This window comes from Epinephelus moara, chromosome 21, assembly GCF_006386435.1.
Source record: "Epinephelus moara isolate mb chromosome 21, YSFRI_EMoa_1.0, whole genome shotgun sequence".
Taxonomy (NCBI): Eukaryota; Metazoa; Chordata; class Actinopteri; order Perciformes; family Serranidae; genus Epinephelus; species Epinephelus moara.
In genome coordinates, this window is record NC_065526.1 from 33,874,546 (window position 1) to 33,889,470 (window position 14,925).

The following is a 14,925-nucleotide window of genomic DNA, read 5'->3' on the forward strand; positions in this document are numbered from 1 at the left end:
GGCACCTGCTTATACCACTTGCTGCTTCCCTTTTATTCTCCCTCTTTCTGTTGTTGCTCCAGAAGGACTAAATAGTAAAACCTTGCAGGGGCCACAGAGAAGATCCATTTTTCCCCCCATGCAGGCATTTTTTCCCAAATAAATAAAACATTAGAGTCAATCATACGTTTGGAGGGACTGTTTACAATTTTCAATTTCCCATGGACAAGGAGGGGATTTTGTTTGAGGTAGGGGATAAGGAGAACAATAGAAGATGTAAAAGTGTGTTTTACAGATCTTCAAAAAGTAAAAATCATGGCATTGGTTTGAAGGGGGGGAAAAAACTCCACTGATGATTACACAATATTCAAATTTGACTTTTAATCGTCACAGAATGATGGAGACAGATGCTTTGTGCCACTCCAGAGCAGCGGGGTAGGGGCTTTTGTCGAAGTGCCAGTGAACATCACATGGAGGTTTCCTTACTACTCCCCCCTCCGTCTCCATTTCTCTCGCTTGCTTTCACTCAAGGGCAAACAGTACATATAAAAAGGATATGGGAGGACACAGGCCACAGTGCCATTTCACTTGCATATTATAGTTATCAGTGACTAAGTCAATGACTGTTGAAGGCTGTACATTGTAACTCTGCACTTTTGCCTCAAGAGGCTCTAAGAAATGACAGAATTTTACAAAGTTTGAAAGCTTTTCTGACTAGAGGTCATTTAACACAGCGTCAGTTAACTGCACACTCCCTGGTCCTCAGTGTTACTGTCTAACAGAAAGTGGAAGGAGTGGGAGTGATTTAGATATCCAGCCATTGAGTCCAGTGTTTAGGACAGCCTTTTCAAAGCCTCAGAGATTTCTCAACAGAAGAATTACATTTAAGCCAATAAAACTACTGTACAGCATTTAAAAGGGAAAGAACACTTTTCCCTTGTGCTCTTTTTTATATTTGAAATGTGCTCCAGCAATTTAGTTGACGGCTCTTGCAAGAAACAGATTCTTAAAAGAAAGAAAAAAAAAAAAAAGAAAAGAAAAAAAGGTTGAAGTCGATGTAGCAGAAGCCCCCATGTCCTGCCTTTGTCCCTACCATGGGTTAAGCTTCAAAAACACTGGATCCTACAGTTCCTATAATTAGGGCTGAGATCTGATAGCTGGTGTCAATTTGAATCAAATCCTCAATTTCTCTGTAAGTAACAAATCTCTTATCAAACTATTTTCTATTGGCATAGAGCAGCATACCAAACATTTAGGTAAAGTTAGCACTGATAGTCACTTCTACGGCTCAAAATGACAAACATGACCAGCATCACATAATGAGCTCCGGCTAAACAACATTCATTCTGTGAGGAACTTAGCTGTTGCCTCAGGCCTGCACTACTAAGCAGGATTTGGAGTTAGCGAGGCAACTTTAGGGTTAACCCTAAGTTTTCAGTACTACAAAGCTGGTTCATTTTTTCCCAGGATAAATTACCATGGTAACTTACGCTGAACAGCTAACCTGCTCAGGAGTAGGTTAGTTTGAGGATTGTATCACAACCTGTCAACATCCCGACCTCTGACCAATCACATCAATGAAAAAAAAATTCCAGACATGCCAGACATGGACAAGAGTCCAGAGTGACAGGTAAAAAAAAAAGTACTTGATATTTTTTTCAGTCACACAGTAGAATCATTTTATTGTTCCAGGGTTACTTATTCCACTCTGGTTTTAAAACAGAGCTTCTAACAAATGGAGAGATCATTTACGACGCTCAACACATGATGATGATTTTAGCTGCATTTTAATTGTGCAAAGTTTATTTTCTCCCTGCAGTGATAGCTGATAGTGTGGCTCTCTCACCGCAGCTCAGACTTACATGAAACACCTGTGTGATGAGAACTGAAAAAAGATTGTCTTTTATTAGAAAAATAATCCACGCACTATTAACTGGCTCCCGTTATTAGAAATACAATATTTCAGTCAAAAAGATCTCATTAGTCATTAACTATGTTTCCATTCTTTACTTTGGTAGCAGAATAAGCCTAGCATTACTTTTAGCTGTTTTTAAATGACATAATCAGAGTAGTTTTTTCATCATCCAACTAAACAGCAAAAAGTAATCATGCTGTACCTTTGGCATACATATATTAATACCTACACATATTTTAAGGCTTGATCTATTTTTCATATTAGGAAATTATTTCCAGTGTTTGTACAGCTGCTTATTTTGTTATAAGATTATAGAATATCATTTACATTTCACTCCGATTAATGATTTTTAACTGTCCCTTAAAAGTACTGAAAAGTTGACTGATGTAGTCGATAACCAGCTTCGTGAAACCGGTTACCCAGTAGGCCAAAGTTAGAGTTAGTTTGTACTTGCACAAATTGTAAGGGAAAGGACAAATCGCTCTGCACCACCACTAAAGGACCATGACTGCAGTCCAACAAGATCAACAGCGTAATGAGTCTCCCCAACTAAAATGATCTCGCTGATCGCATTGCATCAGTCACAGAAGTCTGAATTCTAAAGTCAAAGTTCTATTCTCATATGAATAACTTAAAGCCACAGTGTGTAGGAATTTCTCCCATCTAACATTTAAATCATGTATTGCATTCAAACGGATAGCACACTCTTGCGCCACAATGCTTTAAACGCGTATTGCAACAACAGCAGCCGCTGTGTACCAAAAAGCTATGATAACACTGATGAAACCATGTCATCCGATACTTCATGGAGTATTCATTCAGGCTCCTACACAGACACACTCGACGCGAGCTGACAAACCCCCTCCTCACCACGCTGGTTGTGTTTACAATGTAGGACTGTTGGGGTGGGTGTAAATCGAAACAAACCAATCACGTCTTGTCTTTTGACGACTGACAAGTGGCTCAACCTCACACACCTCATCCCTCTCCTCGCATCACTGATGCATCAGGGTAGCCTTTCCCAGGTTGAGAGAGCTGCCGAAGGAGAAAGATAATGCAATCACGGCTAACAGCTTAAAGCAGCGCTAACACCTAACAGCGGTGCTGGCCGCTAACAGGTGTTAGCGCCATTTATCTTTCTCCTTCAGCAGCTCTCTCCACCTGGGAAAGGCTACCCCGATGTTGACCCTCGTTTTTTGAATTTGCTGGTCATGTTGCCTTTTTGATGCCCTTTTGCACTTTCTTGGCGATGAGGATTCCGTCTCCTGTGATGCTACATAATACATGATCCTGCATTATGCTCAAAGAGTGGGACTTTGTTATGCTGCAGTAGTCCCGGGGTAGTAGCGAAGCGCCTCCTGCTTCTCTCTTTAGGCTCAGTCACGCAGCGCTGGCGTGGCTCTCAACAAAAACGCAGAAGCCAGGGCTGTATGTCCCTTGCTGGTGGATGTATTCTCAAGATGGTGAAAAGTTATGGAACCCCCCAAACCACTTACCCGCACAATGTACAAACAAATCCGAAATTCTCCTTTTACGAGAATAAGTCAGATTATTTGTGGAGGTAATAGTACACCAGTGATGACATATTTATGAATGCAGACATCGATTTTTGCCAATAAACAACTGAAAATGTTACACAATGTCCCTTTAACTTAACAGGACAAAATTAGGCCTTCCAACAATTGGGAGAGGTGCTGGGTTTGTTGCTACCATTTGTGGACTGCTGTCATGAAAAAATAGTATTTCCTTCTCCCAGTTCTGTGCTTAATGTCTTCGTGGCTAATATGTATGCCTTCACGCAATGCTGCTTTTTCTTATACCTTTTTTCTGCTTGTTTATGTGTGGGGTTTTTTCTATCCCTTAGGTCTGTGATTTGACCGCATCTCTCTGCTGTCAGGTGTTTATTTTTTCTGTATTATGTTCTGTTATTGAAGTTGAAAATTAAATAAAATATTGTGGGGGGAAAAATTCCACCTTCTGAGCCAACAAAAGGTAAATATGAAACTTAAAGAATCATTACGTTTTGATAACTGATACAATAAGTTATTTCTAAATACCAAAAAAGGATCTGATAAAGAACTTGGATCAAACTGTTGGATTTGATACTGAATTCAGATTTGATGAAATGTCAAAAACTCAACCTGTACTAATACCCATAATGCAACCCCATAGTGTATTTTCTTAGATCCTCCGTGCCTGGTTAATGCTCATATCTGTCAAGCTTGTCATGCAGGCTTTCTGTTTAAAGTTTCAAGAGATATATCTTGAATCATTTTCTGTGACTTCGAAAAACTCAGCCACACAAGTCATTAAACTAGTTCACAGGTTGAGTAATACCCCTCATGACTAGAAAATTGACATGTTCAGTCAGCGGAGTGCCCATTTAACAGTTACTCCTTTTAACATGTAATATTTTCAATGTTATTGCAGCATGCTGGAGAGCCTAATCTGATACATCTTTAAAATACAGCATTCATCCATTCGCTACAGACCAGCAGCGCAGTTGCTGTGTGGCATTAAATTTGACATATAGTTTCCTTGGGGACAGATTTACCACCGCGTACCACACAAGTAGTGCCAGAGGCTGCCTTTCACATGTCACATATGGTTTCTGCTGTTTCATTTGTGTTCTTAGTTTTGAAAAAGCTCCTAGATTGAGTTCACCACTGACGTCAAACCCCTGACGGATCTCTGGTGTTCATTTGGAATGCTCTCTTCCCGTAACTTTTGTTCATTTTACATTCAAACGTTCATCTGGTCCAATTAGATTCAATTTCAGCACACTGACTCCTGGTCAGCTTTAATTCATTTGCTGCCATCTCTTATAATTAGGCCTTGCATTAACCATGCCTCCCAAAAGAGTCTCCCTTCCTCTCCCACCACCTCATCTGCACAGGAAGCATTTGGTGCTCTTCAAAGTCTGCCTGAGACCCCGCTCTCCATTCACAAGCACTTTCAAATGAGATCAGAGCATTTGAGACTTAGATTCTTGATGATATTAACTTTCCAGCCTCACCCGTCCCTCCCTCTCTACGACTCCAGCGGTGGATCCCTAAGTGGGTGAGTTGCCTCCGGGCGGCGGAATCCGTGCACGGCCCAAATTAAATTCCTGGACTGCAGATGACTTTGCTGACCTTCTGGCTTCCTGAGTTCAGTGGAAATGATTGCAGCATGCGGACAGTGATAATTAACCACCTTCAAAGTACTCTACCATTTACATCAAACCCTGTGCAAATCATGAAAGGAATATGGCAAACGTCTTTGGACCCGTGTGGCTGAATATCCATAAGCCTCTCCAAAGAGGTCTTGTGGGTTTTTTTTTTGTATTTCTCCTCAGTGCATTTGCCTGAGATTAGGGGAAATGTCTCTTGTTTTATAGAGGACAACCCCTGATAGAAGCAGGCTTTACTATCACTATCTATTTTTTATTGGAAAGGAACTGACATAAAATCTATCTGAAACTCCTTTCCTCATAATGAAATAACCTTTAAATACACTGGTTCAGTCGGATATGCCTTTTCATCCTGCATTACGTATGAACTACAACTGTTTCTATTTTACCATTGTGTGATTTAAACTATATCAGCCTGAGAGGGTCTAAAAGGTTGTGATGCATAGTGCTCAGTAGGGTTGGGTCGGTTCTCGGTAATACCAATTAGGTTCGGTACTCTGTCTTGGACAGGGTTTTTTTTTTTTGAGACCGACCGGACCGCATACTCGGGTGGAACGTACGCAGAGCGGACTACGCAGAGGTCCGCCCAGTAAAAGTGGACATCCGCAAGCCCTGTGCGCGCAAAGCACAACCGCGCGGACTCCGCTCCGTGCACCAGTGTCACACAAAAGACTGTTCGGCATGTATTTTTCACATCGCGGGGATTTTTCACGGACATTTTTACACGGAGTCCGCTCCGCTTATAGTACGCCCGAGTCTGTGGGGACCTGTGTCTACCTCTTCACCAAGCGCACAGCGAGCAGGAGAGAGAGGGGGGTGGGGCGGGGACTGAGCTAGGGGGTGCGAGTGCGCATGCGCCGAGGCCTCTACTGTAGCCNTTACAGAAACCAGACCTTTTTTTTTTTTTCTCATACCGACCCAACCCTAGTGCTCAGGAAAATAACACCACCATCAACAGTAGTGTGTTGGGTAGAATTCAATGCGCCATAACTGTCTGAACAGGAGTGAAGCTGAATGAGACAGCAGTACTATATTCAATAAATATAGTATACATACTAGGAACAATGTGATATCATTTCAAGTTGGCATAATGTGATGCTTGGGTAGAGGGTGTAGCCTTTTGTGCTGTATTTTGATGCACTGGGTAGGCAGTTAGGTTTAGGCAACAAAACTTGGTTAGGGTTAGGAAAAGATCCTGGTTAGTCAACTAAATAAACAAAATAACTCCACACTGTCTTTAAGTTTCACACAGGACAAGAACAATGGTCTCCAGGATCAAAGTCCTGTGCTTGTTGGACACATCTACCTCCTCTTCTACCCATCCAAAGTGGGCTTCCTTGCTTCTTATACTACATCTGTTGCTCCAATCGTCTAATAATGATCACAGATCTTTTAGGTTGGAGTTGGTTGAAGGCCCTGTTGGTGTCATATTGACGCTAAAGGGTGCATTGTGCACCCATATCACTACCAAAGTGGTGTTTTTTGTTTTTTTTTTGATGCCCTGTGAGTGAAACTAGACTGCTAGAAAGGAAGTATGTAATTTGTTTTGCAGCCGTCATTCCTAAAAGTAACCTGTATGTACAGTATGTACACAGAATAATCTTTTATCCTAACAAAGTGCATTAATGGTAAAAAAGGGATTATTTGGTCAACTGTTTTTCGGCACATCCTCTTAGCAGTATATCTTTGTGTGGTTTTATTGGACCTTACAACTACCTATAAAGTGCTGACCTGGGCCGCAAAGGAAAATGTGTTCTATTTCAGAGTGTTGTTTTTGTAGTTTGAAGCACAGCAGCATTGTTGTGTTGTAACACTACAATGATTTTATGAACTCAATGCTCCACCTCTTGAATGCACCACTGCACTGTGATTCAGTGATGGATGTCTACATGTCTGATGAAGCCACTTAGTTTTCACTGACATATTTTGAACTCTTATTCCCTGGAAGAAGGATTCAATTTTGGAGAAAATTTCTGGCATTTATTAGAATTCCTGTGTGTTTAAACTGGTCCTTCATACCGGACGACTGTCATTTTACTGTTTACACCTTGAATTAAAATGCAGTCTTCATTTTGATAATGACCATCTGATCACAGGATTTAAACCTTGTCAGAATTTCTGGAAGGTTCACCAATGAGACCTTTTCAAACCACACAATGCAATTTAATACTTCTACTGAAAGTATGATGAAAGATATGGCCAAGAATTATTTGTTATTATATCACATCTGCTGTACTTCCCAGCAGCACCGTATATAACAATTCCTACTGATACATTTACTTCAATTAAAACAACATTGATCAGTAGAAGTGGCAGAAAATGGATGAATGGATCAACTAATTCAGTAAATACTGTATTAGACATTTGCCCACGATGACACCATGAGCCTCCTACCCGCTGTAGGTGGCAGTGGTGACAGTAATTGCTATAGGTTTGATGGTGCTACCTGAATCTCCACCAAAAAAAAGGATTGAACTGCCTCCTACGCACACAATCCACCGTCACAACAACCCCAGCGTTCAGTTTAAAGGTGCATAACATCTTCTATGATATTAACTTTGTAACCAGCATTACTGCAGGAAGGCATGAAAACTTAATTTTAGACTTTCAATACCTTCAATACTTTCTAAAGCCTTTTTTACAGTAAATGCAATTAAATGCTTGAAGCCTTTTCAAGACCTGTACATATCCTGATTTAATCAGCATTCTTGTTATTGTGTATCAGCCTGCAATAAAATCTAAATGTGCAAATGTAGTAGATAGGGCTGGTTGAATGGTGAACAACCATGCCACTCCCAGGTCAAGGCAACCAGTGCTGCAGTACAGATTTACATTTACATGTGTTTCTCCTCCACATCAGAGATCCACACACAGATACCAGGTGTAAATGAGGCTCATATTTATACTCACGATTCCATATCCAACTTTAACTGTTGACACATGTAATATATATGAGGCATCTGCCACTTCAGACTCTTTCACCCAAAGCACTTTAAAGAATGATGACTGAAACAGTTCTATCATGTATATCACCACTGTTTGAGCCAGAAGCCCAAACCCTGCCAAACTGTTTCCCTGCTGAGATACAAATGGCAGAACGATGTCCCACATGCTCCACTTCACAAACAGCTTGTGTGTTTACCTGAACGTGGCCTTGAGGATCTGTCCGGAGGCGCTCTCTTTGGTGTGGTTGTTGTATCCGTAGAAAAGGTCTCCGAACACAGTCTGGTTAGCAGGGATGTCCGCTGCCTCCCCACAGTCTATTCCCTCGGTGCAGGCCTCAGACAGCGGCAGGCATGACCTCCCATCTGGACCGCGCTTGTAGTCCTCGATGCACCTAAAGTGACATGAGTTATTAGAGTGATTCATATATTCCCATCTTTTTATCCTTCCTGTGAACTGTGATATAACTTCAAATAAATCTGTTGTGCCTTTGTTGTCTATTACTTTGCTTGTTTCTCTGTATTCCTGAATTCTTTTATCATAGTTCTTTAAGGGAACACTTCACCCCCCAAATAATTGTATGTCAGTTACATACCCCACGTTGCCTTGAATTCATCAAGAAAACTTTGTTTTTTTTCACACACCTCCACGGTGAACGAAGAATCCAAAAAGGAACATTTTTGCTAAAACACCTCTGCAACTTTACTCATTTGTGCGTGAGACTGTTAATGTGATGTGTTTTAATATGACAGTTTTAGTGAAATTACATGTGTTTGGGAAGTACTGAGCATACGTCTGGATAAATGAGACTTAGATTGTACTGCTGGAGTTGTGTGAGTTTGTAAATGGATGTTTTGATATAGTGTTGCTGTTGTTGAAAGTGGACCCCTATTACTTCAATTCATCAATACAGTTTGCCTTTTTTTTGGATTCTCCATTCACCATGGTGACGAGACCTTCTTAAGACATTGAGGTGGAGTAAATGACATACAAATGAGAATTTTGGGGTTGAAGTATTCCTTTAAAGGGAAATAATCATTATGCAGTGAGTAAAATAAGAACATTTTCAGGTTAAAGTTAAGTGTATAATTAAAAACAAAAAAAGGGTGCTGGTTTGGTGGCCAATTGTGAAATCATTTACAAGAGATAGGAGACCGTGAGAATGAGAGCTGAACCATTTCCATTCAAAAACAAGATTTCTCACGAAAATAAATGCCGGTTGGTGGATCAGATACACGCCAAATTAAACACAGGCTTTTGTTGATTTCACAACTCCACCAGTTTTTCCATTTTCCACAGTATAAGAGAATATGACTTGTTCACGTTCTTGAGCCTGCCTGGTGTCCCCTTTATGTTTACCTGGCTACCTGGTTAGCTGCTTCCTGTTTGGACATCAATGTGGACATCTTTGAACTTAAGCATTTGCATGAGTGCAGACTAAAAACTCAATTAAATGACTGATTTTGTCAAAACATCAACATAAGAAAAAGACTGATTTAAAATAGCTCGGACTGAGTTTTATACCAAAAAAAAGAGATCACAGGAGTGCCACAACTGTGGTGAAACTATAGGGGCAGCTGTCGCCAGCAAATTAATTTAATTGTAGTTGATTAAGATTTATTCTGTTAGAACTCTTTGCTCTTGTTTGGCCAGTATGCCTACCTTCTCCAGCCGGCATCTGCATTATGAAACATTGAACAAAAATGTTATCTTCAAAAAAGTAACAAACTTTTTTTTTATGTTTGAGAATAATAGGAGTGTCTTTTTGTTGGAGTGGCTAGTCTTTTTTTTATGTAAAAAGATCCAGGTTGACCACATCATGTCACTGTCTGCCAGTTTGGCAATATGTAGCTCGGCAGTTGCAGTGACAGTGGAACAGATTTCTGAATTTTTGTCACACTTTTAGCACAATATATCATAGCTGGTTGTATATCATATGCATATGATAAAAAGGTTCTCATTGTGAACCTGTGAGCCAGTTTGGCCCGTCAGTGTGTGACTTAAATGGCGTGTCAACACAGGTTTTTCAGTCATCCTTCTATGGTGTGTATAACAGAAAACACACTCTATTTTAACCAGAATAGCTGTAAACAGAGGCCCCATAACAACTTGCATTTCAATCACACTACAACACATGTAAACGTGAACTGAAGCATATTTTAACACATCAAGTCTTTTTTTCTGTTTTACATGTGCACCTACATTGGGTTGGGCTCTGTGCGTTGCCATAATGGCAGTGACTTGTATTCAATACTGGTGCCTGAACGCATCCTGTGTAGACAAACTGTAATGTTATGTTAGCTCACGTGGCAACAGTGTAGAGCAGAGAACAGGATCATTAAGGGTCATCAGTCTGATATCAAAACACCGTCAAACGTGACTTGACAGTGTTTTGGACAGTTGTGCCCATTAAATATAACTAGGCATGTTCGTGTAGAAGTAAAAGGAAAAACCTCAACAAGCATTTAAATCAAAATCTCAAGACTGGTAAGGAGACTTGAAATCATGTATTTTCCTCAAAACTGTAACAGTAAATAATTACCATTCTTTATGTGATAAACACAGATAATGAGATTATACTGTAACACATGCCATGCTGCAGCCCACATGTGCAACAACCTGAGCAAAGGTGTGCCAATCTCGTACTAGGGTGAGACAGTTCTTAATGCTACTACTGTATAAACATATTTACAAGCAGACTGAGCAGTCAGAAATATTGATTTAAATCTCATGATTGAACTATCATTCTGAGATATTTTCCACTGCATTTTCACCAGGTTCAAAATATGCACAACTCAGACCTCAAAACTCGACAGTGTAGAATCAGCAAAATCAATTCTACTCAACTGGCACAAAATCCTCCATCTCAAAAAAAGGAGAGCAACACTGAGAGTCCTCTCAAGGCTCTTTCATATTGATGATGTTTTGACATCTCGGTGTATAATATACTCTGTGAAATGAATCAAAGGCAGGCGAAGTAGAGGGAGAAAAATGGGGATTGGGGGTTAAAGAGAGAAAGATAATCTGTCAGGGATTTACACGGAGAGAAGCTCTCTCTCCTGGATGCCAAATGTCTCAAAGCTAATGCCAGTCTCCAGTGGGACCAGTGGAGGATTAGACACATCTGCACAGTGGAGAGTGACAACAACAGAATGCTGTTGTGAATTAAATAAAACAGCGGTTTGTATATATGCTGTGGCTGCAACATGGTGTTTAATGTAAAGATGACAGCCAGAAACAGCAGCTCGTTGTGTTCAATTAGATAACGGCTGTTTTCAGGATCACAACTGAGATAATCAAAAATAATTGCTTTGTTTTTCCGCTTCTCCTGTAAAACTTAGAGAAACTTGACCTTGGCAGATTTCCACATCTATAAAAAGGTACAAACTGTAGTCGTATATGCGGGTGATAACACAGATATATGGCTTGTTAGCAGCAGAGAATATGCCTTTACACCACCTTTACATTCCAGTTTAAATGTTAACACTCGGTTAAATGGGCATTTTCAGTGGTTATCAGCATGATAGCTATGGGTTAGAGGGGCTCTGCTATACTGAGTGACTAGTCAGTTCAAAATGTCATTACCAGCACATTAAACAGCTATGATTCTTTATGGGCAGCAGTGGAGGAAGTAAGCTAAAACTGTACATTAGTAGTTGAGGTAGCACGTTGAAAGGCAGATAGTTAAAGTGTTTATATGTTGTATTGACTTAAAAGTGGGGCGCACTGCTAGAATGACTGACTGAATGACACGCTGACAGTTTCCGTGATTATGTACAGCATACCATACCATGACTTAGTCATACCAAAAATTAGAAGGGAAAAAAAAAAGAAAAAAAGAACAAAACAACATTGGTCCACAGGGGGAGCCACAGCGATTGGTCGCATTTTAGCCATTTTTAAGCATTTTTCTGTTGTTATAGCGCCACCCAGTTGCCAATTAGAGTTAAATTTCTCCAGTCACCTTGAGGCGTCCTGTTCTACATATCTACCAAGTTTAGTAAAAATCCATATGGCGGTTAGGCCTAGATAAGAAATGAGCTCTCTAGCGCCCCCATTTTGTTTGATGGGGTCAATAATGGAGGGGTCCCCTCAGATTATGTGTGGTCATATGCCTACAAAGTTGCGTGGTGATGGGTGAAACCCTTGAGATGTTATACACCTTTATGTGATGAGCCACGCCCTCCGCTATATTCATTGCCTTATAGAAGCTCAGTTTTAGTAAGTTTTCCAACTTTTGCCAAGAGGGAACTTTAGATATTGGTCCCTAGATTATGTTCACCGAGTTTCATGCTGATCAGTCAAACTTCCTAGGAAGGAAGGATTTTAAGTGTTTTTCAAAAAATTCAAAATGGCGTAAAATCTATATAACCGGAAGTTATGGGTTCTTGAGGCAAATGTGTTCCTCATGAGGAGAGGCATCTCTGTGCAAAGTTTCATGTCTCTGCGACATACGGGGCATGAGATATGCCCATTCAAAGTTTGCAATTTCAGTTGGTTGCTATAGCGCCCCCCTTTAGCCAATTGATGTGAAATTGCTTCATTTGCATCCTCCCATGACCCTCTACCACTGTGCCAAATTTCACATGGATTGACCAAGTCAGTGAGGAGAAAAACGTGGAACAGACACACCTACACACACATAGACAGAGTTTTCGTCATTATATAGTAAGATGTCTGTTATCAGCTCTATAAAGACATTAGTTGAGTTTAGCTTGTCATAAAGGTTTTAATATCGATAAAAAATAAATACAATTACAATGGAAATTTGGGTTTTTAAATAAGGCCTGGGTCCAAAACATCGTGCCTCATGTTGGGCTTACAGGAATCTGTGTGGGTTCATGTAGGGTTGGGACTGATTTTGTTGGCCCTCTCATGGCTCACAGCTGCCGTAAAGTTATCATAAAGAATGAGAATGTCAGTGTTGGTAGGTGGTCGAGGTGGTGGATGGAAACCAACTTTCATCCAGCTGACTGGGGTTCATGTCCCAATGTCAAACCAGTATTCTCCATTGAGTTATTTTAACGTGCCACATGAAGTATATGTCACACAGTTTATGTCACATGGCCTACATCATGTAATGTACTTATTTTAAGCCAAACCATGTTTTATTCTTCTAAACCTAATGTCATATTCTTTGCTCCCAAATCCAAAATGAAAGTCAGACCTAACAAAACTATTTAATGCACTGATGACAGCATCCTGAAACTACTAGCTGGTGTAGCATGACCTACAATCTACAGTGGTGATAACCACCAATAATGCCCATTTAATCAAGTGAAAACATTCAAAATGGTCCGTTTAAAGATTAGCAGACCATGTAGATCATTTCAGTTATTCTGGCCAATTAGACCTCTGCTAAGACGGAAGTTAGATGGCACAATAACGACATTTATGTGAGATCACCAGACTCCAATGATAGGTTGCAAAATAACAAACAGGAGTGTAAGGGAAGATGTTAATCAGTCTGTACATGTTCTGACAGTCCAGAGAAGAGATCTAATCAGTTTCATAAGTACACAGCTATGGTTACTGGCTTTACATTATGAGGCATGTGTCCACATACAGAATCTATGTGTGATCGATGTGTGACAGAAAAGCACAAGCATAAATAATAAAATTAGATTTATCCATAAAATACCCATGCTCCATATGAAACCACTCTCTAAGGAGACTTGCATCCACTTTGTTTAGATATTTATTTAGATATTTGTTGAAGTGTGTATTTCACGTGCTCAAATCATGGAAAATAAATGTTTCTTAGTTACTGCACAGAACATTCACATGCATCCTGTGGTGGTTTGGAAAAAAATAGTCCAGTTAATGTTTTTATTTCGTCACAGAGCTTGTGTCATAACCAAGGCCAGACTAGTTGTTTCAGTCTGAATAACCTTTATTTGTCAGAGGTGGACATTGTGGACCGTGATGAGTCCAATCATCTGTGTTCTGTTTTCACAGACAGCAAAAGTGCATTCAGTATGTCTGTGCCGCTGGAGTAATAGAAGACTTCTGGCAAAACACAGACCTTCTTCTTCTTTGAACCAGAAGATTGAGGTTACAGAAGCAGGAGGTGAAATGCATTGTCAACTTCTTGTCTCCTGTGTGACAAAAGTTAGGAAAAAAAAGAAGAACCTGAACTTTGTAACAGCGTCCAGCACGAGTAACAACAGAAAGAAAATGGACTTAGTTGCGCAGGTGGAAACAAGCATTTTATTCACTTTTGTATAAAAATTAAAAAATTTCAGCCAGTACCCAGTGTTTAAAGTTTCTGTGGTATAAGTATTCAATGTTCCCCTTATGTGTTTAGGCTTGTCAAAGCCTCAGAACCAAGCACAAAGAAAATAAACTTTAATTCAGGTTTTACAGACTTATTAAGCCTGATTATAAAGAAATGCAGCTAGCTCATTTGTCACTGTTAACAGAGACTCCAGTCTGCAGTGTAGTTCACCTGGGAATTATGCAAAGTTACATTAGGCTTCACGATCAAAGGAACTTTTTGTGTGCCTCCACTTCTATACATGCACACTTCCTCCATATGGATCTGTTTTACAATCAAGAGCTATAAACATAATTACATATCCTGTTGTAACGATGGCCTATTAAGGTGCTTTCAGACAGCAGGGCGCAACTCGCAGCTCCCAGCAACCTTCGATGCTACCAGCCTCTACACCACAGACTGCTGCTATACCTGTACAGTATCATTAGCTCCTGTATTATTTTCCTCGTTGTAGTTTCCTGGTTGCCTTACACACAGAACGAGCCGCAATGCCAAGATGAAATAGTTGCAAAGAGCTGTGCTTGTTCGCAAGAGAGGCCACTGCCAACAGCACCTTAAGTGTCACTAAACAGCGGCAGTAATTACAGTTACATTATGTGCTCTAGCTAAAGCGTTCCTTTTGCCTGTTCTACAAATGTC

General features: G+C 40.2%; 1 protein-coding gene across 3 annotated transcripts in view; it reads right to left on the reverse strand.

Annotated features, from left to right (window-relative positions):
* The window catches only part of astn1 (astrotactin 1), a 605,257-nt gene that overhangs the window by 312,563 nt on the left and 277,769 nt on the right, over nucleotides 1-14,925 (reverse strand). For all 3 annotated transcript variants that reach the window (XM_050074592.1, XM_050074591.1, XM_050074590.1), the window contains exon 14: nucleotides 8,209-8,403. In XM_050074592.1, the coding sequence (XP_049930549.1) occupies nucleotides 8,209-8,403 (195 nt within the window). The remainder of the gene's footprint in view (nucleotides 1-8,208; nucleotides 8,404-14,925) is intronic.